The sequence below is a fragment of the Lepisma saccharinum genome, chromosome 15, assembly GCF_977018435.1.
Source record: "Lepisma saccharinum chromosome 15, izLepSacc3.1, whole genome shotgun sequence".
Taxonomy (NCBI): Eukaryota; Metazoa; Arthropoda; class Insecta; order Zygentoma; family Lepismatidae; genus Lepisma; species Lepisma saccharinum.
Window position 1 is genome coordinate 12,756,883 of NC_139243.1, and position 19,679 is coordinate 12,776,561.

Below are 19,679 nucleotides of genomic sequence, written 5' to 3' on the forward strand. Positions count from 1 at the left end.
CCTCCGCGGAACACCATGGGAGTCAGTGTTACGAACTATGTAGAAAAGTAATAGGACGTGAAAGAAGTCGTGTCAGGGTAAATTGTGTATAAATACTCGTGCAACAAACATAGTATTTCTTCGAATAAATATACGTGTGTGTGTGTGTGTGTGTGTGTGTGCGTGCATTTAATATGTACGTAATTTAAGACATATACATGAGTGTTCACGTGTTCATGCGAACATTATCACGTGACGCACCTGGTATTACTTACTCGGTTTGAAAACAAATAATTATGTTGAAATAAAAATATAATAAAGAATGGAAATAAAAAACAGATCACTAGAAGTACATAAAACAAATTTTAAAAATTCACCAACATGCAACTAGCGAGTTAACGATTATGGTTCAATGTGCTTTCCATCTCTCTAATCAGAATGATGTCGTCTACAACATTTCTGGTTTGGAGTACCAGCCTTGTCATGCCTTTGTGAATGATCATTTATTGATTGCAACTAATCATCATTCTTCCTTGTTATCGAGATCATCCTATTGATTGATTGATTTGCCACCTTTCTTCCATTTTTGGGTAATTGCAAAGATAAAGATGAGTGACAATATGATGAAATTGATGAAGAAACATTCACAAAGAACACCCATGTGCACGCTGGGACTCGAACCTGGAACCCCTGGCATCGCAGCATGGTGTATTAACCACTCTGCCATGGAACACAAACCAAACAAGATCGGAGAAGTGAGGCAACATAATAGTGTGAAAATGTATCATCAAAATATTTTGAGGTGTACTACATCCGAACACCATGTTGACACAATGCAACATACTTGATAAATTTCACACATCAAACTTCAAGTAATTACTAATAAGTCACAACTCACCATCTTTATGTTCTACATCTTCATCATCATCATCGTCGTAATCACCGAGCTCTGGCGGAGGGCATGGTGGTACACCTGGTGGTTTCTTCAACTTTGGTGGAGGACTGAAAGACAATTTAAGGTCACTTTATCAGCATTTGCGTTTTATTTTCCACAACTTTTCTACTTGCAATGATATTAAGGCCATGCTGCACATTCGACCTGTTGACTAGATAAGCCTATTTTCTATCACAGATGTATAGACAACAGACCAAGCAACCTACATGAAGATTCACTTGAATGCTCTAGGAGGAATTCTAAACAAATCATTTTTCTTTTTTTAAATTTTGTTTTTCAAAAAGAGAGGAAGTTTCAAAACAACTTTACTGGCATAAAAAAAAATTTGAACACTTCCTTTATGACAAATGGACGGGTTAAAGCTACAGTGGTGTAAGTCACTTTTAAAAAAGAAGAGACAGACACAGAAACCAGATCGAGATAAGTCAATCTGTTAACAGAAAACGTGAAGTAATTCAGAGATTCATTCAACTGTCAACAGATGACAGTTTAACCTTTTGCTGCCCAAGCATCTCGAACGAGATACCCAAATGTGACCCTCACTGTCCCAAGCATCTCGATCGAGACGCTGTGTCAAGGTCGTAGTTTTTACGTTATAACTTTTCTATTTATGGCTAGAATTTCGATTTTATTTTTTTATATTGTTCCTAACACATGTATTTAACAGAAATGGTTTTTTGCATTTTTTTTTGTCTTCATGAAAATGGAGGGGAAAAGGCGGGAAAAGGTACTTCTCTTTTGCGGCTCTTTTCAACGTCAAATTTTTGCCGACAAAGGAAGACCGGCTTTGTTGTTCTAAAGCAATGCTTTTCACTCCCTCCTGCTATCTGCGTTCGAAGGAAGCTTGTTTATAAGTATCCGATGTCAAAATGGAAGTTTTCCGTGAGGGCGGAAGCAGGGGGTGGGGGTGGGGGAGGGGGAAAACTGGTTGTTGAATCTGCATTGTGAGAATGGGAATTCGAAGCGCGCTGAAGGAAACCTTTGTTTGTGAGCACAAGTGTTCCACAATGTTGAACAGAGGTCACCCAGCATTGTCTAAAAATAGAATGTCAAGCAGCTGCAAGAATCGGCGTTCATTTTCCAGTGCATTCTAGCTTTTCGTCCGTGAAAGTTGTGCGTAGGTGTGTGTCGTTTTGTGCCCAAGTGCGAGGATATTTTTTGACTGAAATGACATACTTCCAAGGACTTTTTTGTCATCTACGTGTTTGTGAAAAGTGTGCTAGCGATAATTTCTATATGCATTTTGAACTTTTCACATCCTTTTTCGGGGGAGGGGGGGGACGGGGGGAGAAACCCCATTTTTTTAAAAAAAAAAATTTCAGGGGATTTCCCCCCCTTTCCCCCTCCATATGTGCGCCGAATGTGCATAAATTATATATCGTCTGAATCTGTGATTCATTCTGCGTACAACGGTATATCGTTCATATCTCCAGGGCAAATAGTCTCTGAGCTAAAGTCATTTCAAGGTACCACTGCATTTTGAAGCTTGAATCAGTGGCATGCCGACAATTCCTTTTGGGGGTATAACTCAAGTTACATTGGTCATATGATAATAATGCAAATATTTTTGTGTTCCTTACATGTTAGCGATCATTTCCATGTGCATGTCGACACTGTCATGTACTTTTTGCTTGAGGGGAGGGTGGGGAAACAAAATTTTTTTCCCCGAAATTTTGGAATTTTGAGAGTTAGCCCCCTCCCCCCACCACATATACGCCGAATTTGCAAAAATTTCATATAGTCTCAATCTCTGGTTCATTCCGCGTACAACGGTATATCACTCATCTCTCTAGGGCAATTAGCCTCCGATCTACACTCATTTAATTGAAACTCTGCATTTTGCTCAAAATCGGCTCGGGACAGAGAGGCTTACATGTGAAAAAGGCCTTGGGCGGCAAGAGGTTAAGGTCTAGTGATGAAGGAAACAGCTGTTGTGTTGATCACCAAATTGCTGTGAGACAAACTCTTTTTTCTAAAACAAAAAGTGACTTACACCACTGTAACTTTAACCCGTCCAAATGTGAATAGATGAGAGAACAAACCAGGCTGCCATTAGGAGTGTGTGATGTGTGACATCACCAGTGGCGAAGCGTAGAGTTGCTAGCAGGGTAGGCACAAAAGTGCGATAATATCCATTACTTGCTTAAATCTGTAAAAAGAAAGGGAGGGGTGCTGTCATGGAGAGTGGTTCAATGTCTCTCCAGGCTGCTTCTTTACTTGCCAGTGGCGTGACGTTTTCAAAAGTGTTGTTACCGGCCATCAGTACGATAATTATGTCTTAGACGTTCTCCTCCCGCCCACAAGTTCCCCTGATTTATGCACCCACCTCCAGAAAGAACTACCAACCATAAGACATCGCGAAAATCCAACGAATAGTGCTCTAGCCCTGTTGTCAATTCTTCATCACTTTTTTCTAAATTTATTTATTTATTTTGCAATGAGGTGAAAAGGGCTAGAAGAACCCCATAATTGTGGGTCAGTATGACGTTTGTGCCGTGAGCAGATGACAGAATTCCGCACTTTCAGCGACTGTCAGTTTGGTACGTTCTACTGTTGCCAACTTAGTTTTTTTTTAGCAAGACTTCCTCGCACCAAGGAAAACACCATTGTTATCTGTTGTCTAACTAAAAGGAATGGATGCAATTAATTCCAGTCTTGGCTTTCTAGATAAATGAATTTCTGACACCTGTATGTGCAAGTAAACATAAATTAAATTTTGGATATTTTCGTCTCAGTTGTTCTGATCTATGTTAATCGTGACGATGAGAATATATGGAGAATGAATTCAAGAGGATGAGGAAACATTGACATGACCACAATTAGGTCACCTGGCTTCGTAACGTGTTAGGATGACCACTACGGGGCTTTCAAGAAAAAACATACGTAAAGGTGACCTATCTCATTCAGTGTGAACACTTCGCATCCTAGTTTGTTCTACCCCCCTTTACGTGATAATAGAACATAGGATCCTTGTTTGGGACCCTTCTATGATGGCAACACGAAATGTTACTATGTAACATATAAACAGGTTATATTAAATGTAGTTGCTTGAGAGAATAGAATCCCAATTTTTAGGCGCAATTTAGCTCTTTTCTGCCAATCCAAAGTGACAACACTGGCCTGTTCCGCCAGACTTGAAACAGACCCTGCAATAACCCCATAACACTCTTTGTCCTAAACCCAAAAAAGTCTTCCTTTGCATTGTACTCTCATTGGCCGCCCTCTTCTCTTGTTATCCCTTCAGGGTAAACGAAACTGCCTACCTCCTTGCTTGTGTAGGCTGCATAAAAAATGTCTGCTTGTAATATCTATTCGACGACAGTGTTAACGCATTAAATAACGTTTCAACAACTTATAATTTTTTTAAAAAAATTGCTGTCACTTGCCACTGCTACTTGCAAAGGAAAATAGAGTTGAAAACATTTTAGAAGTTATTCTTATAAGAAGAAAACATGTAAGATTAAAAGTGGGTCCTACTTTACCGATGATTACATCTTCACTCAATTAAGAACTCGATTGTTGCATTTTAGTCCAGCACTTCTTGCATAAATCTGATTGCTGCACACGACACGAATCACAAACAAAACTCTACAGCCAAGAACCTCCCGCTCCGAACTACGCTCCCTTGTAGCGTCCTGAGCAGGAGGCAAGTTTTCACAAAGAGGGAACAAACTAGAGAATTCCCGTTCACGATAAAAATAAATTATTCTATTTCCAGTGAAAGTAAAACTACTTTGTAAATATAAGGCGTAACTAGCATATTAATTTACATAATTTGGTATGAAGACTTACTTTAGAAATATAAGTTCTTTGGACTTTCTGTTTACGCTACGGTGTTGGGTGAATCCACAAGACCATCAGCACTCTGACCAGAAAACGAAGTCAGAACTACAGTACTCAATAATTTTCAATTTCACTTACTCTTGTCGATGAAAGGAAGGAAAAACCTAAGTCTTGTACAAAATATGGAGAATGTACAATGAAATAGAAATCTCTCTGCACGAACACAGGCTAATGTTTATAAAAATGCTGGTACACCACAAGTTTCCAACCCTGGCGGAAATGCAGTGTTGCTGACATTCTGTTCGTACTAGTGGGTAACACCGCGAGGCCGGCCTCAGGAGTACGTTATAAGCATACGTACAGTACTCGTAAGATTAGGCTTCCCGCATATACGACCGTACCACAGAATGTGAAGAGAAGAGGCCCCAGCAAATGTGCCTCACTCCGTGGAAATTTCGTATACTAGACAGGGTTAGAATTTTTTTGTAATTATCATAAATGAAAATTCCAAACTTTTGCATTTCATTGCATATGTTTTGACGAAAGAAGTAAATACAACTTTAAAAGAGTAATGGCGTGGGTAGGCCCGGCCTCCTGGCCTCATAGGACGCTTTGCCACTGGCCATCACATAGGGGCTCATGCTTCTGATATATCTTATTGGCCCAAAAATAAGCTGCAACCTAAAAATTCGAGGGGAAAAAAGAAGAGACAATACCTGGATACAATCCACACCCTTAAAGTTTGAGCAGAGAGATTGAAGGAAGAAAAATTACTGGTAGCAATTATATTCTACATATACAGTGGAACCCTGATTTTTACATTTTCTCACATTATACATTCAGTCTCCATGGTTCCAATAGAGCAAAATATTATAAAATTTCCATTGATTCTACATTTTCCCGCATTAAGTTTTTTCGCCTTGGTCCTTTGAAAAACGTAAAATCAAGCTTCCACTGTATCTACCATTTACTATTTGAAAAACTATATGTACCTATAGAAATTCCCTCAAACAAATTTCTTTTCTCCTTAGGCACGGTATCAATCATTATTAACTTCAGTAATAAGAAGTACTTAAAGATTTTTCTTAACATATCAATGTTGCCATCACTGAACTCACTATTCACTTCACCCTCCACCCCTAGTACATTCTCCCCGCTGCCAGCCAGTGCATTCGCCTTGCAGAATTTTTGAACCCCTTGATTATTTTCTGGACTACGAAGCGAGAATCCACTTGCACAGAATACGACATTTTGACATCAGAATGTCGTAAAAGCCAAGGCCGTGAATATAAGCCACACATTTAACTTTTCACGGTTGATAAATTTGTATAAAACATTCGGCTTATTTTCGGGCCAATACGGAGTCTAGGGAATGTAAATTTCAATTCGGATTCTAAAAGGTTAAAAAGAAACCAAAAGAAGATGTTTTAAAAAGTCAAAAAGTTCTCGACGAAAGCACCAACCTGTATGCTGAAGTCTTCTTTAGAATGCCGTGAGCAGGCAAAACCCCAAGCACTGGCAGCATGGCTGCTGGAAGAATGGGCAGGTCGCTCGGGAGAGGTATCTGCGAGGGAGGGGCATCGGGCAACTGGACTGTGGGAAGCGGAATGTCGTCCACTTGCACCTGCTGTGCGTGACGGACAGATTCAAAGTATGCAACCAGCGTCATTCGTCGCTTCTCGTACTCCACTTCCAATCGCTTCAGTTCTGCCCATTTATCGGGATCTTCTTTATTCTGCAAACACAAAAGAAAAAGGAATTACTGCAGTTACATATACTACTGCAGTAGTGATGTTATGAACAGTTATTATTCCTTCTGTGACACCATTCTTTATTTTCTGAACATTTGTCGTAACCTGTTCCTGGATTTTGTTGAGGAAAGTAGTTTTACATAGGAAGTTGCTGTGGCTCACCTGACAGAGGGTGATTGAAGGTCGCCACAAGAGGAACAACACCAGGTAATCCAGGTAGCAGGGGATCTTTTGATTGCGAGTGCTGAAAGGAGTAACACAGCTAGGAGAGAAGCTACTTGTGTCGAACGGGGTAAGTCATCCCTTATCCATAACCTGCCATTCTGAGTCAGAAGTGTTGGGGATTAAACATCAAACACGTTGTTTATTTAAGTGTTAGTTTAGTACCTCATATCTGGCCTTTTAGGGCCATCACAGTCAGCGAGTCTTATAGTTCAAGGGTGAATTACAACCCTAATGGTTCGATCCCAAGTTCATGATTTAAGTAATAATTATCCTGGTACAGATTAGACTAATATACATTTCTGTGCATTTTAAATGAAAAATTTTGATCTTCGAGATTGTCAAGTAGTTAATGTGTATATTTTATCAGTGAGGTATAGTCACAGACACTTCTGGGTCGTAACAATTCTACTGAGGTTGAAAAAATTTTACGACCAGTTAAGTTGTGGAAAAGATTCCAAGCTTTCGAGAGCTAACGTCACTCTCATCTTCAGGGTAAAATCCCGAGAGAATATTTTCATCATTCATCGCCAGGAAAGCTTCAAGACTTAATTCTACTGAGGGTACTGTCACAACCCAGAAGTGCCTGTGACTGTATGCGCACGTCACATATCTTTTAGTTCTTCTTAATGATTCTCCAAGAACAGCACTGCATAACAGGCATTTCAATTCTTCCTGACATGTTACTGAAGGTTTGTTTAAAGTGAAAAATACCTTTGTTTATTTGTTTATGCTCTTTCTTTGCATTGCCAACTTGAATTACACTGTAACGTATTTCTAGAGGCACATATTTTTGGTAAATAAAAAAGCAAAATTTCGGTACAAAAACGGAGTCAATTTCGGGTTCAAAAGCGGTAAATAAAATAAAATATCGGTGTTATATTGGTGAAAAAATGGATGAAAAGTGGTATATAAAAAGACATATTGGTTTCAAAATTGTGAATATAATCCTAAATTTGATTAAAAAAAAAAAGGTAAAGTGCTCCCCTGTGCATAGCACCACGCCATGAAGGCGTATAGGGGGTGTGGGGGTAACGCCCCACACTTTCTTGATCCGGTCGTGAGTGGGGGTGATGTGATCAGCATGATGCCCCTGACCGCCTTTACCCCCAGGTACCCATGTTATTCGACGCTGGGTGGGCGCCGGGGCCGCTTCCATCGTTAGAAAAGTTCCCGGATTTGAACCGGCCGGGGATCGAACCCAGGACCTTTGGCATGGTAGTCAGACGCGTTACCGACTGAGCCACCGCGGCCACAAATTTGATTTAAAAACTACATTTAATCCACGGAATTAACATTTCACTTCTAATAGCACATTTATGTAGTTATCAGAGTATTAAGTTTATTTCTGTGTAAAGGAGTCCATTTTTGCTTCTCCAATATTAACAGCAGAATTAATCAATTTTCTGTGAATTGCATAACTCTAAGGATAATTCAGACCTCAGAAGGTCCCTGAATTTTGTGTTTATGAGTTAATTTCGCTTTTTGCAGTTCATTTCGCATTATTTCGTGACAAAATATGGTCACAAAATGCATCTCACACCTTTCAAAAACATAAACAATTAACACTACAATATGTTTTTTCAAATTTCGTTTTTTCGTCAAAAACGAAATATGCATGCCCCTACGTATTTCCAAACATGTGTCTCAATATGCAAAAAAAAAAAAAAAAAAACCTTGCTTGTATACAATTCAGCTTAGAAAATATTCCTTAAAAACATGTAAAATATATTTTTGTAATACAGTGTTTAGTCCCGTACCATGGTCGTGTGGTCTAAGGTCCAAGCTTTGGACATCGTGCAGGTTCTAGTCTCCCAGGAGAAGGCAACAACTTTTTCCGAGATTTCGGCCTGTGTATGGGACCGGTGGCCACCCACCATCATGAGGAAATTGGGGAGCTACAAATGAGTAGCGTAGTACCACACATCACCCCATAACAGGTTGGATGATTTCCTACCTCTGGTGGAAGTGAGGTATACACTTGCTCTCACGGGCTGTTATACCATGGGTTATTAATATACTGTTAATTAGAGCAAACAGAGAAAATAAAGAAAAGAAGCTGAATTCTGGGACATCATCAACGATTGCACTGATGAAAAATAATCTACATCAATAATGGCACACTTGTGGATCAAGTTGGACAAGGTTACAAAAATTTATACTAGATACTAAAACATACATCTACAAAGAAAAACTTACATAAATTGTACAATAATAGCTAGTGTATGCAGGATTTTATTTTTGGAGGGAGCTGAAATTGTACAAGTGGATAGCACGTAGCTGCATTCTAGCTAGCACGATACACTATAAAATATTTTGTAATCGCCATTCTCAACCTTTTTTTATAAGTTGTTCGAAGAGAAAAATGGAGGAATGAGTGATGAAGGGACATTCACAAGAAACACTCATTCCCAGACAAGGATTAAAATCTGGAGCCCCTAACATTGTAGCACATTCTGCTATGGGGTTGGCTGAGGAGGGGTTGTATCACCATGAGCTCCCACTTGTGTATCCCATTGATAACAATGCATTCCACGCTAGTACCAAGCAGAAACAAGCAACAATATTAATCTGCCCCTGGCCCGCAGCAAATGTGTTAAAACTACTATAATAAATAAAAAAAATTGAATTACTCACATATAACTTCAGCACACGCTCAAAAGTATCCCTCAATTTCTTACGCTTGTCCTTCAATACTTTCTCATTTAGAGGTGGCGGCTGCAAGACATTGTACTCTGCAATAAATAGAAATTTTAAACTATAATGACGTAAACAAATATCACATACAGGGCTATTCAAAAATGAAATTGACACTTTGAAATGATTGTAACTTGTATTTTTGGTTTGAGTTGGTGTTTAAGTCACTTTATGCACAGTAAGGCTAATCGGGACTGGACCTACAGTTTAAAGTGGGATCTGAACCACTATGTACCTCCACCAGGTATCAAACCTGGGACCCCTTGATTACAAGGCAATGGCACTACCACTGCGCCATCGGGGAGGCCTCAACTTGCATTGTTATTGAGATGTGTGAATACGTTATGTACGAAAAGAGTAACTAAAAAAATAAAATAATTCAGTGACTGTCTGCAACCATAATAGTACATGTCGGTGACGACACGTGACAACTTTTCCCAAAATGTCTCATACCCCGAAAGAGAAGGCCTTTTGGAGATTTGAAAGCCTGAACCCGTACCCATACCATAAAGCATCACATTGCCTAGCAGGCATCACATTTATGATTGGGTAAGGAAATTTATAAAGAGGCATAAGCAGTGAGGGCCATTAACATCGGGGGGAACGAGTGGAAGAGATTCGGGAAACATTCCTCCAAAGTCCAATAAAATCAACATCTTGTGCCATACCGAGCTGAACGTGTAACCTTTTCAAATTCAGTCCTGTATTTTATGCACTGCGGTAGCAGACTCAGACTTTCAAAACTCCATAACAAAAGAAGCCTTCTTTATCGGGGTAGCAGTCATTTTGTGAAAAAGTGTAATGTGGTGCCACTGGCAGGTACTATGGTTACAGGTGGTCACTGAAATAAAACTTTTTAAATTACTCTTTTCATATTCTTTACATAACATATTAGCACATCTCAATCTTTCTCAATTATGACATTCACCTATTAAGTAATGAAAATTAAGATGAATTATGACTAATGTATAATGTTTTGGACTGTATTAAGCGTAACGTTAAGCATTCGCTCGTATGTGTGAGTGTGTGTGTGCGTGCATGTGTAAGGACGAAAATGTATGTGTGTGTAATATAAACTGTATTGCCTTTTTGTTTATGTCAGTAAAATGGATAGCATGTGTCTGTGTGTGCGTATAGTAATTGTATTCTTTTGTATTCCTTAATTCTTTATGGTTTAAAACAAATAGCTTGGTGTTAAATACGACAAAAACAGCAACTCACTTTTTCTACTTAAATAACCCACCATGCACCTTAAATAATAAATAAAATTGCTTGGCATATATTTAGATACAAAATTAAGCTGGTCAATTCATACCCAGGAACTATGTAAGAAACTTGCCCGTGTCTTATATGTACTGCGGAAATTAAAAAGGTCTGTAAGTGAAGAATGATGATCTCTGTGTACTATGCTCTTTTCCATTCACACTTACTGTATGGAAATTTAATTATGGGGAAACTCTACAGGTGCAAAGGAAGTCTTTAAATGGCAAAAGAAGGCTATACGTTGTATTAAAGGAGTACAGGATATGGAGTCATGTAGGGAATTCTTTAAGGAATACCATATTATGACTGTGCCCTCTACAATTTTTATCATAGTTTAATGTACATAAAGGAAAACCTCCCCAGATTTAGGTTGCGTTCTAATGTACATGACTATAATACAAGGCACAATCTGAATATAGAAATGCCAGACTCAACAAAATTTTAAACATAATGGAATGAGATTATTCAATTTGCTACCAGCTTCTATACGTAATTTAGAAAACAAGCAGTTTGCTAAACACATTAATAATATATTAGTACAATATTGTGTATATATAGTGTCACGGAATTTGAAGAACACTTCCATCAGGGCCTGTAAAATGTAAATGTCTACTCATAATGCATCACAGAGCTGTAAAATGGGTTTTTGTACATGACTTGTATTGTAATCAAAATAGAGTACTATTTTCCAATTGCTTTCGCTGTAATAAAACATGTAGTGTAATTTGCAAACTGTATTGTTGAATGTGTAATATTTTAATATGTATTTTTAATTTTCTTTTCTTTTGTAATTTTTTATATTAGTATTTATATACTTATTATGACAAAGTCTATTGCAATCATGTTGTCTAATGACTAATAAAGTATTCTATTCTATTCTATTATTTTTTAATTTCCTATTTTATTAGAAAAGCAATGTAAGAAAAGTCGAAGTACATGGTTAAGTGGAAGAAAAGGCAAAATAGCATTAACTTCGCCATGTATATAAAGCTGAAATAAATAACAGCACATGTTACAATCATTTCAAACCGTCAATTTCTTCTTAAAATATAACTTTGTAATGAAGCACCTTGATTCGAGCATATTAACTACAGAATGATGTGGTATTCAAGAAGGTATGATTGCCATGGGGGAGACAGGTTGATTCCCAGAAGGGGTGAGCTCGGGTAGAAACCCTTTCAACATTGTTCCTGCATAAAGTAGCTACTGATTTTTTCCCCAATAACACTGATAAACAATGAAATACTCCTTTAAATAAAACTAAGTGATCTTTATGTATTCAGATGTGCTGATAACGAATATCGCATCCGTTTTCCTGTATCACCTAAAGTTTTTGCAGAACACCCACATTTTATAGTTTTATGGTTTCAGGTCTCCGCATCCAGCTTAACGTTTGGTTCCTAGCAAATGGATAACCTTTTAGCGACCTTGTGTGTTTATGACTGGCACTTAATATTTCGTGGAGGAAACATCTGGCAGTAGAGTAATTTCCTGTTTCTCTGTTAAAATTTGTTCTTTTGTGGGTTAGTCGAGTCTTAACTTCCTTTCCGATAACTTCGCGAGTAGCCGTACTTTATGTTTGTGTATGTTCGTGAAATTGTGAATGTAATATTGTGTATAGTCAAGTAAAGTGCAAGTTGTATTTTAACAAAACGATCAGAGCATTCATAATTGTTTTGTTCTTTTTAAAGAAATATATTATAACTCGATTAATGAGTTCTTCACGTCACGCAAATGTGTGAATAACCCGAACTTGTTTTGTTATGTTTGCAGGGAATTTACTCCGAAGTCACAGATAAATACTATAATTCCTATAGTGAAAAAAGCATATGAGTTGTATTTTGGAAGTAAAGTAGACGAGGGAAAAAGCTGGGCACCAGGTAAAATTTGTTGTAATTGTTCGCGAACTTTACGTGGTTGGCTTAATGGCACTCACAAATCAATGCCCTTCGGAAACCCTGTAATATGGACAGAACAGAAAGATCATACTACGGATTGTTACTTCTGTTTAACAAACATAGTGGGATATAGTTCAAAATCAAAACATTCTATATTTTATCCTGATGTTCCTTCAGCCTAGAAACCTATGAGTCATGATTTTATACCAATTCCTAAGCCTCCTAAAGAATGGACAGTGGATGAAACAGAACCAAGCAGTTCTTCTTCACTTTTTACATTCGCATTTGGACTTTTTCCCCCCTAACTTGGGCGCGGTTAGTGACGAATGCGGCAAGAGATTTCACCAGGATATTTCTGTCATGGAGAAACGATATGTAGGAAAATCGGTACAGAACATATTAGCAGACTACTGTTGGAACCTCAAGGAAGAGGTTTCTGGTGGCAGTTACAAACGGCAGAGTTCAAGAAATAAATTTTGAAAATGTGAGTAAAAATGTGTTTTTTTCCTTTTTTTTGCATGAAATTTCTTCATTGAACAGTCAAAATCGGTCCTAAATATATTTTTTTATATTTCATAGTTATTCACTTCAATATTTAAATCTTATTTCATGAGCAAACAAACAAAAATAATTTCAAATTTCGATGTATTATTACAAAGGGAATTGATTTTTTATTAAAAACAAAAAATGAAAATCCAGGGAAAACGATAGGTGATACAGCATTTCTACTTTCAGATTTGGATTCAGCGGGGTCGAATTATAAATAATCACCTATTTTCGTTCAAAGGAGCAAAAAAAAGTTTGAATTTGTTCATCAGTGTAATATAAAGGAGTGCACATTCACCCTATGTGCCAGTTAAGTGCACATATTAAAGATTTCACAAATCACTTATAAATTTCCCTTACTTTGTTACAATACACACAACTAATACTAAACAGCAAATATAGGATTACCATGCACTAAAATGCAAATTTATTTACAGGAAAACTCCTGTATGTCGGATTTGATTTAACAGTGTTTCCCAAAACGCATGCTGTACAGCTCTTAGTGTAATCACATAGACAGAAATTAAAATAATAAAAAGTATAGGTTGCACAGATTGGTGTTTTAAGTCCACTTTATGCACAATAGACTAATCGAGACTGGACCTACAGTCTAAAGTGGGATCCGAACCACCATGTGCCTCGACTGGGTATCGAACCCAGAACCCCTTGTTTACAAGGCAACAACGCTACCACTGCGCCATCGGGGAGGCCCTAGATTGCACAGAGAAAGTATACACAGTGAAAGTGTGGAAGAAAATTCTCAATTAAATTAATCAAGATAATGAATGAGGTACAAGAGTGAATATGAGAATCAAACATAATGTAATGGTGCACAAACGGCTTTTTAGCACTTACAGTGCAGACTCAGTGTTGCGTAGCTGCCAGAGTTGTAAACTATGAAAGTTGTTGCAACATGGTGCAAAATGTAATTAAAAAAAAAATAGCATCTAATCACGTTTGTTAAACATGCCTCCACTGCTAAAATATCCAGAATTCTCTATCTAACCCCAAAACATTGGCTCCATCAAATGGTACATCTCAGTCAATGTCTTGAAGACATAAGAAGTTTGAGAAGTATACTTAACAATGTATTTTCCACACACCAGGATTGTAAAATTCAAATTATATGGCAATTTGTGCATCATTTCACCAATAAATGTAACTGAAATGGAACCCCCCTCACAAACACATACAGAGAGAGGGGGGAGGGTAAGTAATTGGGTGTGTGTCAATAAAACTGCCTAACCCAACAGAAAGTAACAAAATAAGTCATTGAATGCATTTAAAGCCTCTTCTCTAGACACCAGTATATTGTAGATAAACTGTCCTAAGAAAGTGCACATTGTGTGTGTGTGTGGGGGGGGGATACACTTTAACCATTCACTCTAATTTTTCCCAACTTAACACCAACATGAACACAATGATCATATACAGGGTGGCGCATATTGTATCTACCAATTTGAGTTAACAATCATCAGAATGCACGCACACATGTGTCGCATACCTACTTTCCTGGAGAGTTGGGAGTTGGGCAATTAGTATAGCACGTAGCGTTGGGCGGTGCAGATGAGGATTGAGGTGGTGGAAGCCTTCATCCACACAGGCACCAGACACTGTGGCGAAACAATGAAGATCGCAATGCACATGTTCCAGAAACACACATCATTCTGAGGTCGGTTAGACAGAGGAGAGCCACGCGTAATGTTGTTAACCGTCAGTCGCCATGAAATACATGCTATTCCACAGGACATGTTGAGATAAGCCTCATGAAAGCCTTACCGTACCTCTTCGAACAGTGAATTCAAGCAGAAGGAGGGCGTTATTTTCAAGGTGCACCAATGTCTGTATTGTCCATATTATACACTACATTAAATACCTATGTGTATATTTTTATTTCATAAAGTTACTACAAGCACTCGCAGTCTCTCCGTTTTCATTTGAAATTGGTAGATACAATATGCACCACTCTGTTTTTGCGATACAAGCGACGCAAGGAAAACACTTCTGAAATGTTGAGGTTACTGTGAAATGAGAAGGTAACAAATGCAGTAACAAAAAAAGGGCGTAGAATCCTACCCATCTGATCGATCTTCTCCATTTCCGCAATCAGCTGATTAGGATCCTTTCCTTTCAGAACAGCTGCTCTCACCATTTGCCTTTGTTTCTTGTTTTTCTTAAGTTCTTTTTTCCGAGCTTCTTTTCCTATAAGTAATAAAGACATGTTAATAGAACATTGATGATATGGCCCAATATTCATGATCATTTCCACAGAGATGCTCATGTTCAGTGCTCGAAAAATTTTCTTCAGAGCTAGGCGGCAGGTCTGAAAATCAGGCGCCAGGAAACCACCTACTAGTAATTGTGGATACTATAGTGGAACCACGAGCAAAACAACCTGCGCAGACCCGCGAGTCATGTGCACCGTACCCCCGCGAGTAGGGGAGGGGGAGAGTTCACCATGCTTCCTTATGGCCCGAGGTGGAGGGAAGAAGGGAAAGTTGCGCGGGGACTTCTCGTCCCAAGGTTTTTTTCCTTGTGGTCGATCTATACAAGAAGCTGAGCCAGCCCCAGTGGCAGAGTGGTTAGCACATTGCGCTACGATACCAGGGGTCCCGGTTTCGAATCCCGGACTGGGCTTGGATGTTTGTACGTGTCCATTCATCAATTTCATCATATCATCATTCATCACCATCTTTGCAAATCAGCCAAAAGTGGTACAAAAAGCTAAGTAAAATAAAGCAAATCAATCCGTCTATAAGCTGAGCATCACCGTATTCAAAGCATCGCTAAATTATGTGAGAAAGCGGGAAATGGGGGGGGGGGGGGGTTGGGGGACAAAGAGTAAGAAATTGTTACTGATTCTATAGAATGTTCACAACGTTGATAAAAAAAAATAATTTGCTAACTTACGCTGTACTGCAATTTGAACTTAGAATCTTGAAAGTTTCGTACACTAAAACTTAAAAAATGGCAATATTACAGCATAAGATCACAGTCGCCAAGCTGAAATTTTTAGTCACCATGGCGACCTGGATTTTTCGAGCCCTGCTCATGTTCTACATCATTTGAATTCTCTACATGCACGTAAGCTAGTTACGCACTGCATTTTGCATGTACAATGACTTCTCGGTACTCTTGGTCAGGGAAAGAAAAGTACAGGGTGCCCGGCCTGCATTTTTAAATTCAGTTATATTTTTTTTGTTAATAATGAGTACATTATGTGTATTTTCTGTATCACATGTATCATTAAATCAGAATAATAAACATGCCGTTATAAATATGTGCACTGTTGCTAGGAGAATTTTAAAATCTGCTGCAATATGGTGGAGTCAACAGTGTATAAGAATGTATTGCATACGTATTCATGCTGTTACCTGTTGAGCCTTCTTCGGAAGGACACTCAGGTGCAAGAATTAATTAATTTTCATCCAATTTTGTAATAATTAATAAGTGAAATGTTTTAAGATTAGATTTTAAGATCAAATTTTACATGGTTTATGAAGGCTTTGTTGTTTTTACCTCATATGTGAGATGTGTTATAGTGAAGTAACGTGTGGTTTTATGTGGTACTATTCAGATCAAATATCTTGGTCATTTGTAGTTGCCACACACTGAAACAATTATTTTACATAAAATATCAAAATCTTGGGAGGCACAGTGGTTCGGATCCCATTTTAAACCATAGGCCCAGTCCTGATTAGTCTATCTGTGCATAAAGTGGGCTCAATCAATCAATATCAAAATCTATTGATTGAAAAGACAGTCTTTTTATTATTATTATCATTATTAGTATGCATACTGCCAGAATAGAAAATGGTGAATACATCATTCCTGTGTCAACTGACACATTTCACCCTCCAGCCACATAACAGAAAATGCTTATTTTCAAGGTGTGTATGTGTATTTCTTGACTACAGTTCTCTATTTGATATCATAATTTTTGAAGAAGGGATGAAGAGGTTTTCTCGGGATATCAAACACGTGATTTCCGGATAGGTTTCCGAGCTTTCGAGATCCACTTCAGTCCCTGAAGATGTGAGTGATGTTAGCTCTCGAAAGCCTATCTAGATATCGCCTGGTTGATATTCCGAGAAAACCTCATCATCATTCGCTGCTAGGAAACGTACACGAATTATATCATTTATATTTTAATAGGAATGTTAGGTTGCATGCTGGTAGTGTTAGGTTATGAGTGCTAGGTTTGCAGGCATTATCATTTGCACGAGTTCTGGGCACACATTTCTAATCCTGCATATTTCTACATACAGGTTTGACTTCAAGCTGCTATGTTACTTGCTTCCTTCATTTGATTTTGATGACTGTTATTTAGGGCTACTTTTCTGCCACTTTTGGCTAATTGCGACAACAAAGATGTATGATTATATGATGAAATTTGCCAACTGAATACTATTTTGATTAACTATTTACTATCGCACAAACACATCTCACTTCTTCGTTTCATCATTTTTTATATTCTTACTTACCTATCTGCTTCGCGGAACATTCTTTAAGGTGTCGTTACGTTTTTTTCATGAAAGTAATTTCAATTTTTGACATTACATGTACTTCTTTCTTTTCGTTTTTTTGCTTGCGTAAGACACAATATGGCGCATACACCTTCGTATATCATTGCACGTCATGCTCGTGTTTTGTCAATTTTCATTGGATATGCAGTGTTTTCAACCTTCTTCACCCAAAAAATACAAACATAGTTAACCATTGACGATAGCCCCAAGAAACATTACATAATGTTAGGTTAGGCAAACAGTTAAAATTCGTTCCATCCCCAAGAAACGTATTACGTAAGGTTAGGTTAGGCAAACATAGTTAACTTTTCTGAAAACAATGGCGTGGTTGGAAACAGTGACAGGAGGTTACGTCATCAAATGCATGCAACATCCACTTAACATACAGGAAGCAAATGATAGCAAAGGCTATTGTGCGTCGGAGAATTAATGAAATAATGAAGAATTCTGTTTGTGCGATAGTAATTTTTTACCAAAATATTTCCAATAGGTGCTGATATTTCCTACAAAATTAGATCAAGTCAGTCAGATTGGTGATCACAGTATTATCTATTGAGAAGGTTAAGCCCAATATGTTTGGAGTAGCTTTAGTTTTCTTTATTTTTTTAGTTTTGGTTTGAAGTCCACCTTATGAACATAAATGCTAATGGGGATTGGACCTACAGTTTAAAGTGCACTCCAAACCACTATGTACCTCCATTTTCTTATTTTTTTCTACTTTCCTGTGTGTACATTATTTAATACAAAATAAAGTTCTAACGGCGACGTGCTCTGTGAAACTAAAGGTAATCTACTTATTCACTGTTGCAAAGTTTCTGCAAATTATAATACAGTCACTGCAATATCTTTGTCTGTTAACTGATGAGTTACAACATTGACTTGGTGCACAATATTTTTCGGTATCAATTACATCTCCGAACAACACCTCTCACTCGTTTATTTCGTCATGTTTTACTTTCGTACTTACAGATTGTGCATTGCGGACCATTGTGTAGTGTGTCATTTTGCTTTTCTCATGAAAATAATGGGTAACACTTTACTATACCTGAGACAGATTTCTTCAAATTTACAGGAGAAAGTACTGACGCAAATCATTTTCTGTAGCGTTGTTGATGTTCGGGAATGTAATTTTGATTCATTTTAATGCGAATGCATGTGGTTTTGTACGAAAATCTATTTCCAACGCGCTCTTGCTGCTGCCGCCATTTGCTTCCAGCATGAGAGCAGAATACGCTCTCGTATTGTCCGTATATGCTTAATTGAACGAAAGGAGTGCTAATGGAACCAAACCTAACAGGCCTAACCTAACCTAGTAGGCATACCTCGTCCCCGTGATGGTTCGTGGGGCTATCGTGAATTTTTGGGCTAACGTCAATGGTTTTTCTGGCTCAAGGAACGATCAACGGTAAGCTATCGCCATGTTGTGTGTGGAAATAAACAAGAACAGTAAGTACTCGTAAATGTAAGAAATATACATTACTTTCCTAACAAATTAAATTATTTCACCTAAATAAGTGTTCCGGAATGCAGAATAGTACGTTAGCAATGTAACAAGTGCGAAAGAAATGATTCCCAGGTGTCTCAGGTATAGTAAAGTAGTACCAAATAATGTCCATAACAGTAATTATTGTTCATCCTTATTTCGCTATTGTAACACACAATATGGCGGGCACAGCATCGTGGATCAGTAGGTGTACAATGTTTCCAACCTTCGTAACCAAAAAAATGCCCCACACACCATTGACGGATAGCCCCAAATACCATTCACGCATGGCCCCAAAAACCATTCACGGATAGCCCCAAAAACCATTTACGATAGCCCCACGAACAATTTCCAGCAAGGTTAGGCAAACATAGTTAACATTTTGGGTCGTAGTAATATCAGGAATGTATATTTTCATTTTTTTCATCTTCTTGCAACCCAACGGCGTGGTTGGAAACACTGACAGGAGGTTATGTCATGAAACGTGCGCAACATCCGGCTCTCATACAGGAAGGAAATAACAGCAACGGCAATTGTGCGTCGGAGAGATATTTTTTCGTGAAAAACACGAATTCC

At 38.1% G+C, this 19,679-nt stretch overlaps 1 protein-coding gene across 1 annotated transcript in view; it reads right to left on the bottom strand.

Moving 5' to 3' along the window:
• The window catches only part of LOC145999596 (uncharacterized), a 42,342-nt gene that overhangs the window by 21,757 nt on the left and 906 nt on the right, over positions 1–19,679 (bottom strand). Inside the window, exons 2-5 of the mRNA XM_083136641.1 lie at positions 15,171–15,296; positions 9,328–9,425; positions 6,181–6,452; positions 878–981 (exon numbers count right to left, since the gene is read on the bottom strand). Coding sequence (XP_082992767.1) covers positions 878–981; positions 6,181–6,452; positions 9,328–9,425; positions 15,171–15,296 — 600 coding nt within the window. The remainder of the gene's footprint in view (positions 1–877; positions 982–6,180; positions 6,453–9,327; positions 9,426–15,170; positions 15,297–19,679) is intronic.